The following is a 12,236-nucleotide window of genomic DNA, read 5'->3' as shown; positions in this document are numbered from 1 at the left end:
GTCCACGGAAAAAGACTTCTCTTTAGCAAGCTCTAGCTATAAAATGCTATAAAAGAGTTTTTTATTGCACTATTGAGGAATATTTTTTGGAAAAGATTTTGCATAAAGTTGTAAACATTGTTGTAATTTAACCTATGGCAAAACATTTGGTAAACATGTGTTACTAGAAGCGATTTTAGAAGGATTTGAACCGAAATGGACTTATCAAAGTATTTAAATAAGTTAATTTTGATTTTTAAAGAGGTTATTGAACAAGTGCGAAATGATTTGAAAAAAATTGTGGAACAATTTCTTGAAACATATTTGAAACGGTTGTTTTGGAAAAAAAAAAAAAATTTGTTTCAAATATATAGTTTCAAAAAATATTAAATATGGAAATAAATTTTTTTGTAAAACAATGCATTAATTATCAATGAATTCAGCCAGGCAAGTATAGGGTTTTATTTTGGTAACATAAAATCTGTATTGCAAAATCGTGATTTAAAAACCTTTAAATATCTTAACTTTGTCAGTATTATTATCCTTTGATGCGAAGTCCTTTGGGTAGGCATCAATCCCACCAAATGATTTGCTTTCCTAATGAAGTCCTTTGTTTATCCCCAAGTAATCCAAAGTGTTAAGCTTAAACCCCAAGGAAAAAAACCTAATTTTACCTAATTTTAAAAAATAATTTACATTACGTAAATTTTGCATGCTTAGTACATTGTGTAGATTTAAAGATCTTAAAGCTGAAAAAATAAATGTTGAATGTTAAAATGTGACAATGAAAAATTATACTGAGGAAGGTTTTGTGAAAGTTCTGATAAGCTACAACTGGTTTCGAAATGGCCTCTTTTCAATCAATACAGTATGAGAGAGTGTTCTCAACAGAAGATGAAGAGGAGGAATTGTCTGAACTACCACCAACCCTAGTTACTACAAGAGGTGCAGAAAAAAATGGTAAATAATTTTTACTATCTTATCTATCCTTCATATATGTAGTATTTGTGTGTGTGTCATGAAAAGAGAATGTTGGATCCTGCAGATCACGTTAGCACAACTTTGAGTGCTCCCAGCAAGATAGTTTGCGTATTTTTAAAATTCTAAACTTTTTATTTTCACTAAGAAAATAAATTGTATAAAGATGTCTTTAAGATGTCTGCTTAGTTGAAAAAAACCCGTATTTTTGTTCAGGTAGATGGAACCATATTGAGAATTTGGATGACTTTTTCATAAGAATATACCGTTATCATCGAGAACAGGGATTTGTATGCTTGCTGCTTTCAGATGTGTTTGCACTGATGTAAGTTTCACTCTTACTATTACGTTAATACGAACACAAACTGTAAGCAAATAATCGCTATTTTTACCTCTTATTTTTATTTTAGCCAATATGTCTTTATTGTTTTATTTACCACATTCCTTGCTGTTTGCGTTGACTATAAACTCCTATTCCGCGATCCTAACCCAGTGTTTTCGAAAGTTGTTGATTGGTCAAAGTTTCGATTGTAAGTTTAATTTCTACATTTGTTATGACAGAAATAAACTATGTATATATACTTAACAACTTTGTAAAAGACTAACTGCTGAAGATTCTCTACATTCTTGTTGATGGAAGAGGTAACAAGGGATTTGGCATAGGAGGGATTGTATATGATCAGGAAAGCGGTATGGACAGGAAATTTGAGAGTTGCTAATACCTTTGTAAAGTTTTATCAGCTTTGTTTGCAGGATAAATTGACAAAAAAATGCCAGCATAAAATGCTTTATCAATCATAATCTTTACTTTTCATATTTAGTATACCTCCTGGGCTGGTGGTGTGTTTGATAGTGGCTTTTGCATTTTGGACTGTACGTCTTGTTAAAGTAATACACAATGGATTTAAAGCATGGGAAATTCGTCATTTTTTTCATCAAGTGCTTCAGATTACTGATGTAAGTAGTGTTATTTTTACTATTTTTCAATTTTTGCTACTTTATTCAGAGAAACTTTTGTGAGAGAAACTTTCGCAAATTTCGCGTTTTTGGCCTTTTTCGCGAAACTTTGTCTCGCGAAACTTTCCAAAATGGCCATTCGCGAAAGTTTATTCAGTACAAATTTTCTAAATTGCTGATTCGCGAAAGTTTATCCACTAAAATTTTAAAAAAAAATGTTTCTAAAAGTTACTTCTTGACTCGCCCTCCCTTGGCTCGCCCTCCCTATAAAAAAAGAGACAACTGGCGCCGGGAATGAGATTGGAATAAACTTAGAAATAAACAAAAGCAGTGATGTTTCAAATGTATGTATGGCTTATAACCGAGTTACTGGCGAGGAAGACGATGACGACGATGCGTGAAAGCCAGAAGAAGACAGGTCTAGAAATGTGTGTGATCTGTTTTGTGATTTTGACGACGAACCCAATTTGTAAATAGAAGTTTTAACATATTAGAAAGAAAATTACATCGTTAATAAACAATTTCTATCATAAGAAATATAGGCCACTTTTTTTATAAGAACATAAAAAATCACGAATCGCGAAAGTTTATCTCGCCAAAACTTTCCAATTTCAGATTTCGTGAAAGCTTATCTCGCAAAACTTTTTTAATTTGTAGATTCGCCAAAATTTATCCAAAAAATTAACCGGTTTTTTGGACTCGCGAAAGTTTCCCTCGTGAAAGTTTCTTTGAATAAAGTAACTTGTACAAATGGAACACAAAAAGCTCATTGTGTGTGGTTTTTCAAGATATTGTATTTGCAAAAGTCTATTTGTTTTTTTTTTAAAATTAAGAACGATCTTCAAAATATGCAATGGGGTGATGTACAGCAAAAAATAGTTGATGTTCAAGAGGTTTACCAGATGTGTATACACAAGAAGGACCTTACAGAACTTGGTATGGTCAAACTCATTAAAAAAAAACTTAAAAGTCTAACTAACAAAACACTCAATGAGTATAATAATTCTATGTAGATATTCACCACAGAATCCTGCGTCAAAAGAATTACATGATAGCACTTCAAAATAAGGGAGTTGTAACTTGTGTTTATAAATTCCCATTCGTTGGGCATAGGTTAGTAAATAAACTTATTTGAGTTAATATTTTTAAGTAATTATCTTAATAAGCAATAGCGTGATAATTATTGACCCACTAACAATAATATTATTTGGCCTAACATGAATATCTAACTGATATGGGGATGTCTACAATCAAAAACTATTTAAAAACCCATGGTTTTATGGCTATTTTTCTGCTACGCTAAAATACTTCATAGAATCAGTGCTTTGTGATTGATAGAAAAATGATAGCTACTTTTGCATAGCATGAGTCATAGCATGTAGAATGTGATAGCTGCCCTTTTTAAAACTTTAGCATAAAAAATAATCCATGTCAGGAACTACAGAAGGGGAAAATGCAGATGTCAGCTAAAATAAGTCTAAACTTGCAGTTAACATTTAAGTTATAAGAAGGTGATGAAAAAAAGCATGCAGAATTACTGTGAGAACAAAGTTCTTATTCAAAAGTTTTATTTTTCATTTCAGGACTTTCTTAACACAAGGATTGAAGTATAACTTAAATTTAATCCTCTTTAAGGGGCCTGGTGCTCCTTTTGAAAAGAGTTGGAAGATAAAGTCTGAATATAAAGATTACAGTTGTAGGTTGGTGAATGTCCTTGACTTTCAAGATTTGATTTAAGGCCATCTTTATTTGAAAGTTCGTTCGTCGTCATTTTAAAGTTTCGAACGAAAATGCTGAGTGTGGTAGATGCATGGATATAAATAAAATCAGTTACGTATACCTTAATCCCCTCTGTTTTCCGTTCGTGGAAGTTGTATTGGCCTTGATAATTGTTTTTTGGCTTGAATCCCTTGCTCATTAAAGACCGTCTTGGAAAACAGACAAAACCAATATGTTTTTTTTTAAAAGAGTATTTCTTTCCTAACAAAATGCAGTAACATCACTTGCAAATTCCTAAAGGGAGCGCCTAACGATGAACGAACTTTCAAATATAAACAGCTTTAAAATTAACAGTAATTTTTATTTGCTTACTTCTTTTTTAGGACAGTGTTGGCATCATCGTGAGTACAATTAATTTATTCTTGAAAATTTCTCTTTATATCATTTTATTTGTTAAACAAAAGTTTTACCCATCTCTAATCTCCCCTCACTCTCTCCAACTGCTAATTTTACCCATTTTTTTTAGAATGGCAAGACATATTTTCTTACTTGGTATTGCAAATCTAATTTTGTGCCCATTTATACTGATATATCAGATTTTGCACTCGTTTTTCAAGTACGCTGAGGTACTGAGTATATTTGTAATTATATCATTTCAGGGATCAAAATAACGAAAAATTCTATTGTCAGTCAAATTTAACAAAGTCGAGTGGCACGCCTTAAAATTTAAAAAAATATGTGACTGAAGAGAAACCCTAAAATGTTTCAGAATTTTTTTCTTTGTATCTTTTAACAGAGAATAACTGACCGATCACAAGGTTAAGGAGACAGAAGAATGGTCAGTCATATATATTAAAATCTGGTCGGTAATGTTCAATGACCAGTCGTTCTTTTGATCCCTGCATTTATTAACTGCTGTGAAATTTTCCTTGTTTAATTTCTTATCCAATTTAAAGTTCAGGCAGATTCTGTAGTATGATTCTGTCAAGACCTTGTGTATATTCCAAATAGACAAACAAACATGCTTTTAGATCGAGAAAGAAGTCACTATTTTACATGATAACTGAAATCATGTAGAATCGTAAACTAACATCATAGAAATACCAACATAAATGACGAAACAACATCAGTAATTAAAGGTATGGCAAGAAATGAGTTAGGTGTAATTATTTTCTATTTTCTTATGTTTTTAGCTGATAAAGCGTTCACCTGATGTTTTCGGTGCTAGAAGATGGTACGTATTTTTTCTCACTACCATAATTGTCACTTGATGTCACTTGCTGTCATGAAATGTCTTGTAAAATGCATATCACCTCTTCACCAAAAATTTTAGGGTAGTGAAACCAACAACTTCTTACACCAGTCTGATTTGACCTTATGGAGTTTGTCATCTAGACGCAAAAACGTTAGCAAATTTCTTCATATTTTAACTTTTTAGGTCTCCTTACGGTCGTTTATATTTACGTCATTTCAATGAGTTAGACCATGAATTTCGAAGTCGACTAAGTAAATCATATGATCCAGCTACCAAATATATGAATTCGTTCATATCACCCATATTAACTCTTTTCGCGAGGTCTGTATTCTGTTTTATTTTGTTTATAACGCTCTTTGTTCTTTTGCTTGCTGTTTTTTTATGTCATGGATTATCTATTTTAGAAATATCGCATTTTTCTTGGGTGCAGTGTTAGCAGTGATGTTAGGACTGTCATTTTATGACCAAGATGTTTTGACAGCGGAACACGTCATTTCATTTATGGCTACTTTAGGTTTGTTTACTTATTTTTGTCGTTTGTTCGTTCGTTCGTTCGTTCGTTCGTTTGTGCGTTCGTTTTTTCGTTCGTTCGTTAGTTAAGATTTTCTATTTTTATATTAGGTATACTAATAAAAATTTGTGCTGGATTCATTCCTGATGAGGTAGCTATTTTGACCTGCTATGAGAGCTATTATATATGTTACAGTTGTTTACACATGTTCTTGTTACCATCAGTTTCAATTTTTCATACATGTATACTAAGATTGAGGTTGTGGAATAATCCTTTTTTTTTTCCTTTTACGAATATGTACAAAAAATTCCAATCGAACCATGTCTGTGGCTCTACTACTTAATCCTAATATACCTATCCATTTCTTCTCCTCCATTCTTCTGACTAAATTAATTCAGACTTCTAACCTAAATGACTGTTAATATAAATACCTGGCCTTAAGTTCAACTTATATACCTGGCCTTAAGTTCAACTTATGTTCGTCTATATGGTGAGCGTTACCTATCCAAGGTTTTAAAAAAAGTACAGTGTTGTATTTTTTTTTTGTCTAGAATGCAGTATTTAATCCTGAAGCACTGATGAAACAAATATTATCTCAAACGCACTACATTCCTGACGCATGGAAAGGGAGAGCACATACAAAAGAAGTATGTCTGTTTTGATTTATACAAAATCCTGAAGGAAGAATTTGTTTTCTAAATACATCTATATGTTTATATGCTCAGTTAACCAAACACACAGTTCTTCTAACAAATCGTAGTCATTAAAAACCTCTTGGTGTAAACCTTTGTTAAAGGGTAAGTGTTAAAGGAGGTAACATATATATTGCCTTGTTTATTCCAGTCGTTTTTAGAAGGTTTTCACCGCACATTTGCAATGATTACAATTTTTTAGAGAAACATACACTTCATACAGTTCGTCGAACAAATTGTAGTCATAAAAAGCTTGTTAAAACCCTGTTAACTTTAACTTAAGCGCAACAACACATCTATTGTCTCGTTTATTCCGGTCGTTTTTAAAGAGCTTTTCACCGCACATTTGCAATGATTACAATTTTTTAGAGAAACATACACTTCATACAGTTCGTCGAACAAATTGTAGTCATAAAAAGCTTGTTAAAACCCTGTTAACTTTAACTTAAGCGCAACAACACATCTATTGTCTCGTTTATTCCGGTCGTTTTTAAAGAGCTTTTCACCGCACATTTGCAATGATTACAATTTTTTAGAGAAACATACACTTCATTCAGTTCGTCGAACAAATTGTAGTCATAAAAAGCTTGTTTAAACCCTGTTAACCTTTTGTTTGAGCGCAGCAAGAAATCTATTGCCTCGTTTATTCCGGTCGTTTTTATGAGAATTGGCACTGCATAATGATAACGACTTATAGATTGAACATACTCCAAAATATAAAAGTGTTATCATTTTTTTATCTATTTTAGGTGAGAGATGAATTCTCAAGATTATTCCAATATAAGTTTGTAAGTAGATTAAAATAATTATTCGAAACAATGTCACAAGCCGTCATAACATGGGCTCAACAACGAGTGGTTCTTTAATATTTTTAATCAGCTCATGTCTGTCCCTCACTTCTCTGTATCCCATCAATACCATCACTTTGCTGCATTTTTCTTCTATAAACTTCACAAAATCTTTGCTTACAGCATATCTCCATTTGTTGATGGAAAAACATTCGTAATTTTTTTTATGCTTTTCATCTATATCTTCATCAGTAACGTCGCCGTCTTCAGTGTTCTCCTTCATACTTGTGTGTTCCTCTTCTGGCGCTGCAAATCCGCCAGTTTTTTCATTGGCATCAAGTTCTTCGTTGTCAGCCGATCTTTTTAATCTACTCAATGTCTTGTTGTACCAGTTGTTAAACTGTGGAACATAACAGTAATTAAGTCGTAACTGAGCATAGATTCGTTGAGCAACTTCATCGTCCACAAATTCGTATATGTCTGTTAATGCGTGTTCAGGCTTTGTCATGATATCTTCAAATCTAAAAACATTTACAGTGCGTAAACATGGATATTGGTATTGTGAAAAACTTTCAGAAAGTCTTGGGATAGGCCTCGTGTTTTTCGTTGTGTAGTGATTTTTTTCGAGCTACTCAACTCTTCTCGTACCAGTTCTTATTTTAAGTCTATAAACTTTTTTTTGAAGAATAATAATTTGATAATGAGAATCCTTTTTAAAGCGATCCCTGTTAACGTAAATTAATTTGAAGATTTTAAAATCAACGTTTAACAGGAAGTCATGTCGACGTCAAAATTGTAAATCATTGTTTGAGGTTGGCTAGTCTTTGGTCTGCATTTTATATAAGTAAATTCACAATGATTAAAAATGATCTAAAGATTTTTTTTGGCTTTATGACGAGGATATTAAATTTTATCCTTACCTAACAATAACATAGTGCTTTGCTTTTTTAACAGCCAAAATGTTTTTATACATTTCGTTGCATCTTAACTGAACATATTTTCGGAAGGTGCTTGATTTTGCGCTTGTTGTTAACCAACCTGTCTTTAAAAGCGACCAAAATGCTGCTCTTGGATCTCTAATCAAATATATAATCTTGTACCCTGTTCTTTTATCGATAAAACTTTCTAACTTTTTAACATTCACATTTGGTATTCTTGTTTCTAGTAGTTTCACCATGAGATTAAATTTTTGGCAATCGTCCTGCAAATGTTTCGGATTGAAATATGGCATGCATCTGTCTAATCGATACCCCTCTCTCCATACAGCTTTCATGTTGTTTCTCTTCTTCAAAACATCATTTTGCGAACACTCTCCCCCTTTTAGTTTATTATGGTAGTGGAACGGCGATGCGAGTATTTGCATCCACTCTTTCTTTTCGTGGAATTGACATTTAAAAATGTTTTGCAGGTAAGTTGTCGACGCCGTGTCGTAGTCGCCACGTCTTTCTTCCGACACAAAATTACTATCGACACGCAACAGCCGATCTATTTGATACAGAGGTTCGTAGAAAAATATCGACTTGAAAGCTTTGCTTATGATATTACTTAAGTAGGTTGAACCTGAGCGTGGTTGTGATACGAGTAATATTAACTTCTGTGGTGGAGGGAGAATCTTGTACTTCTTGTTCGTTTTTGAGTAACTTTGAAATAAATAAACCGATATGATGGTGTAAAGAACGACAACCGCTATCCATATAATCAAACATTTTAAACGCATTTTCACGGTAATTTTTTGTGCTTGGTTTCGAGAACTTCTTCTCTAGAGTGTCTCCTTTGAAATACTAATACTTTTGGTGAATTCATGAAATCTGAATTAGAAAAAAAAATCTTGCTGAAACATGAATTGGTGAATTATGTAAAAACATTAATTTTTAATTCGAGTTGATTGCTCTTAAAAAATGCTTATTTTCAATCAAACTGTGCGAGCAGTATCTGTAGAATATAATCTCAACCGCTTTCTTCGTACTTGCTTTTTAATTGTGGTTTTGTGTAGTGTGTGGTGGTACAGGGCAACAATTTTTTTCGCAGTCTCCATAGTCTCGATGTCCAAGGAAATATTGTTGTGGACCCGTTTACTCAATAACTTATTTCAACTTAGAAAAGTGATGTATGTATCTCTCACGAATCATTCACTTAAAAATGTGACTTTCAGAGTGTATTAAAATTGCTTTTTTATTTTCTATTTTTTTTCACCTTTTTACTCTGATGTGCTTTCTTTGTGATTTCTTTTATTTGACGTAAAAACCTTTTGCGCATTTTCTATTTTTCTTATTTGCTTGTGGTTTGTACTGAAATTAAACTCGAGTGGATTTTAAAAAAATGATAAAGAATGCGAATAAAACCTAACAACGAAACAAGCAGGTGTTTTAGATCTCCTAACAACGAAACAAGCAGGTGTTTTAGATCTCCTAACAACGAAACAAGCAGGTGTTTTAGATCTCCCAGAAATTTTATTCCGCAAAACTGGCAGTTACAGTAGCACTGACAGTCATATAAATTGTTGGCGGTATATCAACTATGTTATTCTCTTTTAGGTATATTTATTAGAAGAATTACTCAGCCCTTTGTTGACACCATTCATCTTATGTTTTTACTTACCGCACAAAGCTCAACAAATCGTTGATTTTTATCGAAATTTCTCAGTCGAGGTTACCGGAGTTGGCGATGTTTGTTCTTTCGCGCAAATGGATGTTCGAAAACACGGTGGAAATAACCAGGTAACTGTTTTATTCTGCTTCTTACCATCACGATGCTTTCTACATAAGCATAATCACCTCTTATCGTGGGTGTGTGGCTGTGGGTAATAGTTTTATTTAGGACCCTATTTCAAACTGTTACTCTTCGGGATTACCCCCATTGACATGGAATGCGGTATAGGGCCGATTTCCCATTTTGCTTTCATTACTCTTTTCGACACTGTGATATGAACACAAATAGAGTACCAGTTTAACAGTAAGAAAGCGATGTTGTTAGCTATACATCAAGTTTTCTGTATAAAATTGAGCTGTTCGCTCTGTAGTTTTTCATTTCCGCCAATATTACTGATTAGCTGCTTGTGACGCTTCTGCTATAAACCTTTTTTTTTCTTGCAGTGGACTGATGGAAACGATTCAAAGGATGATCGGTTACTGTCTACAGACAGACAAGCAGAGAACGGCAAAACCGAATTATCGTTGTTACACTTTTCGGTACGTTGAAATGACCTCGCTGATGTGTTGGTCTGTTTTCTTGTGTTGCATTGTTATTTAATAATCACTTCAAAATAAAAATTCTTTTAGTTTAAAAATCCAACCTGGAAGCCATCAGATAGTGGAAAACAATTTATCGAAACTATTAAAGAACATGGTTTGTGAATAATTTTTTTGTCGAAGTTTTACTGCTTGCTTTGGTGTGTCGTACGTCATGTCGTTTATTCGTATACACTTTATCTTTTTCTTTGTAGCCATTCAAGAATCGTTGTCTATGTCTCAGTCCTTTGTATATCAAAGACAAACATCGAATAATGGTTTTCCAGTAAGGGATTGTGTTTATTTTTGTTTTACTTTTTTGATATCTTGTCACTTCTTTTTGCAAGTCCTAATTTACCACAGGGTTGTTTTACGTCGGACTGTATTTCCTTTATGGATATGTTGAATTTGCTGGCTGACAGTATGCTCACAGACAAACGCTTAAAGGTCGAGTATCAGATGAAAAAGTATTTTGGTACGGGATTAGTGACTTCAATAATCATCACAATTTTTATACTTTTAGAATCCAGCGTATTTAGGTTCTAACAATGATTTTACAACTTTTATCGGCATACAAAATTCGCTTCAATCTCTTGCACAGCCCAACGAGATGAGTTTGATGCAACAAGAAGCGTTACTTAACACCAGCATGTTGTATTACAGACAGGTACGTTTCTTTCTTTAACCATAAATTCTGCTGATTATGCGTCATATTGCAGTTGGTTAGGATAAATGGTTGCAGTCAGGATATATGGCATAGATTAAAATACTCTTTCGATTAATAAACTTCTCGTGAACTTTTCTCTGTGTATGTTCGTACATATCAATATTTCCACCTGTTTTTATGCAGTATGATTCAAAATGCGACAATTGATGCAGGAAAAAGCTTTACTGTTTGGACTCAGGGCGAAAAATTCGGACAAGCTGAAAACACGCTTACCTCACAGCAAACATGTATTTGAATAAAAATCAAACAAAAAGAGAATTAGTTATAGTTGTTTTTACAAATGTCGAAATATGTCAGGATTCTCTTAGGATTAAAAATTGTTTGTGTAATGCAGTATACATTATTGTATTCAAAACTATTTAGTCAAATGATCGCAACCAGAGTTATCCGCCTATGACAACTAATATTCCATCAAATGACGCAGCAGAACACGGTGAAGAACATATGCATCAAACATGGCCTGGTTTAAGTCAACCGGTTCCACAGCCTACCGAAACTAGCCTCGATACAAGGTATACTTAGCAGTGATCGTAACTTGAGTGTGATGACAGAAGATATACCGTAAATGCCTCATTACCTGCGTAGCTGTTTTGTTTTAAAATGTTGAGTGGTAAACACTAAATTCTAGGGCTGAAAATAATAAAAAAATACTAAATACTGTAGCACTAATCAGGTCCACAGCTATGACTTCGTAGCATAAAAAAATTTAATATTAATACTATCTTTACTTCTTTCAGGTGGAACGAAGAATCAAAGCTATAACCTTTAATTTTTTTTAACGAATCTTAGAAATATAGCTTGCTTGTAGTTATTTTAACATTTAACATAAAATTACACTTTATCGTGATGTCACCGTTGGTTAGTGTGTTATTTAAAAGCATAGCTTAGATATTTACCGCAATCAAAGTTAATATAGGTTAAATCATACAGGGTTGACAACCACATATTCAAAACTTTTTGCACTCTTTTGTGTTGTTTATATTTTTTCGTGTACAAGTTTTAAGTCTAAATAATTAATTTTGTTTGTTTAACTTGTTTTACTATTTGTATATTTATAAATAATGTTTAAAAAATATGTATGTTAAAACGTAGAAAGAACCAATTTTGTATGAAATCAAGCGAGCTAGTTTCTTGTCCTTAACAGTACTCGCTTGCCCCTTGAACGTCAACTAGGAAGTTCATTCTTTTTAGTTTTATTCACATCATTCTAACAACATCAGACGATAAAAGATGCTTGTTATACTCAGCGAATGCAACGTGATACGGACAAAGTGTGAGCTTATCAAACATTGAGTTCATTGAAGGCGATAGAACTTTCGCTTTGTTTTATCGCTATGATTTTAGAAACAGAACACGTTGAACACCAAGACATATTCTAGGTGTTTTAAAAGCGATAGAGAACT

General features: G+C 33.0%; 2 protein-coding genes across 3 annotated transcripts; one reads left to right on the top strand and one right to left on the bottom strand.

Annotated features, from left to right (window-relative positions):
- Positions 1-366: 366 nt before the first annotated feature.
- On the top strand, positions 367-12,236 carry LOC130621505 (autophagy-related protein 9A-like). Of its 2 annotated transcripts, none has more exons than XM_057436805.1 (22): positions 367-939; positions 1,174-1,282; positions 1,368-1,487; positions 1,779-1,914; positions 2,748-2,850; positions 2,928-3,027; positions 3,498-3,614; positions 4,017-4,034; positions 4,160-4,259; positions 4,827-4,867; positions 5,072-5,209; positions 5,293-5,402; positions 5,510-5,550; positions 5,951-6,046; positions 6,841-6,879; positions 9,414-9,596; positions 9,972-10,067; positions 10,158-10,224; positions 10,322-10,392; positions 10,630-10,773; positions 11,197-11,345; positions 12,025-12,236. In XM_057436805.1, exons 1-22 carry the CDS (start codon positions 825-827, stop codon positions 12,092-12,094), a joined length of 2,163 nt encoding a protein of 720 aa, XP_057292788.1. In that variant the 5' UTR covers positions 367-824; the 3' UTR covers positions 12,095-12,236. The 2 variants fall into 2 exon arrangements, with proteins under 2 accessions (XP_057292788.1, XP_057292789.1); XM_057436806.1 differs by lacking the exon at positions 12,025-12,236 and adding an exon at positions 11,571-11,944 and having other exon boundaries at positions 380-939.
- LOC130621512 (uncharacterized) lies at positions 6,054-9,304 on the bottom strand. The gene is made up of 2 exons (XM_057436813.1): positions 7,800-9,304; positions 6,054-7,400 (listed from the first exon to the last, which is right to left on the bottom strand). Exons 1-2 carry the CDS (start codon positions 8,594-8,596, stop codon positions 6,923-6,925), a joined length of 1,275 nt encoding a protein of 424 aa, XP_057292796.1. The 5' UTR covers positions 8,597-9,304; the 3' UTR covers positions 6,054-6,922.

The sequence above is a fragment of the Hydractinia symbiolongicarpus genome, chromosome 12, assembly GCF_029227915.1.
Source record: "Hydractinia symbiolongicarpus strain clone_291-10 chromosome 12, HSymV2.1, whole genome shotgun sequence".
Taxonomy (NCBI): Eukaryota; Metazoa; Cnidaria; class Hydrozoa; order Anthoathecata; family Hydractiniidae; genus Hydractinia; species Hydractinia symbiolongicarpus.
Note: the sequence above shows the minus strand (reverse complement) of the source record. Positions and strands in the feature narration are given on the sequence as shown.

Coding starts and splice junctions, on each gene's coding strand:
- LOC130621512 (XM_057436813.1), bottom strand. CDS start 8,596: ATGCGTTTAAAATGTTTGATTATATGGATAGCGGTTGTCGTTCTTTAC. Junction 7,401..7,799: donor AAGCACTATGTTATTGTTAG/GTAAGGATAAAA, acceptor AAATGTTTTTAG/ATTTGAAGATATCATGACAA.
- LOC130621505 (XM_057436805.1), top strand. CDS start 825: ATGGCCTCTTTTCAATCAATACAGTATGAGAGAGTGTTCTCAACAGAA. Junction 4,868..5,071: donor GTTTTCGGTGCTAGAAGATG/GTACGTATTTTT, acceptor TTAACTTTTTAG/GTCTCCTTACGGTCGTTTAT. Junction 10,225..10,321: donor CGAAACTATTAAAGAACATG/GTTTGTGAATAA, acceptor TTTTCTTTGTAG/CCATTCAAGAATCGTTGTCT.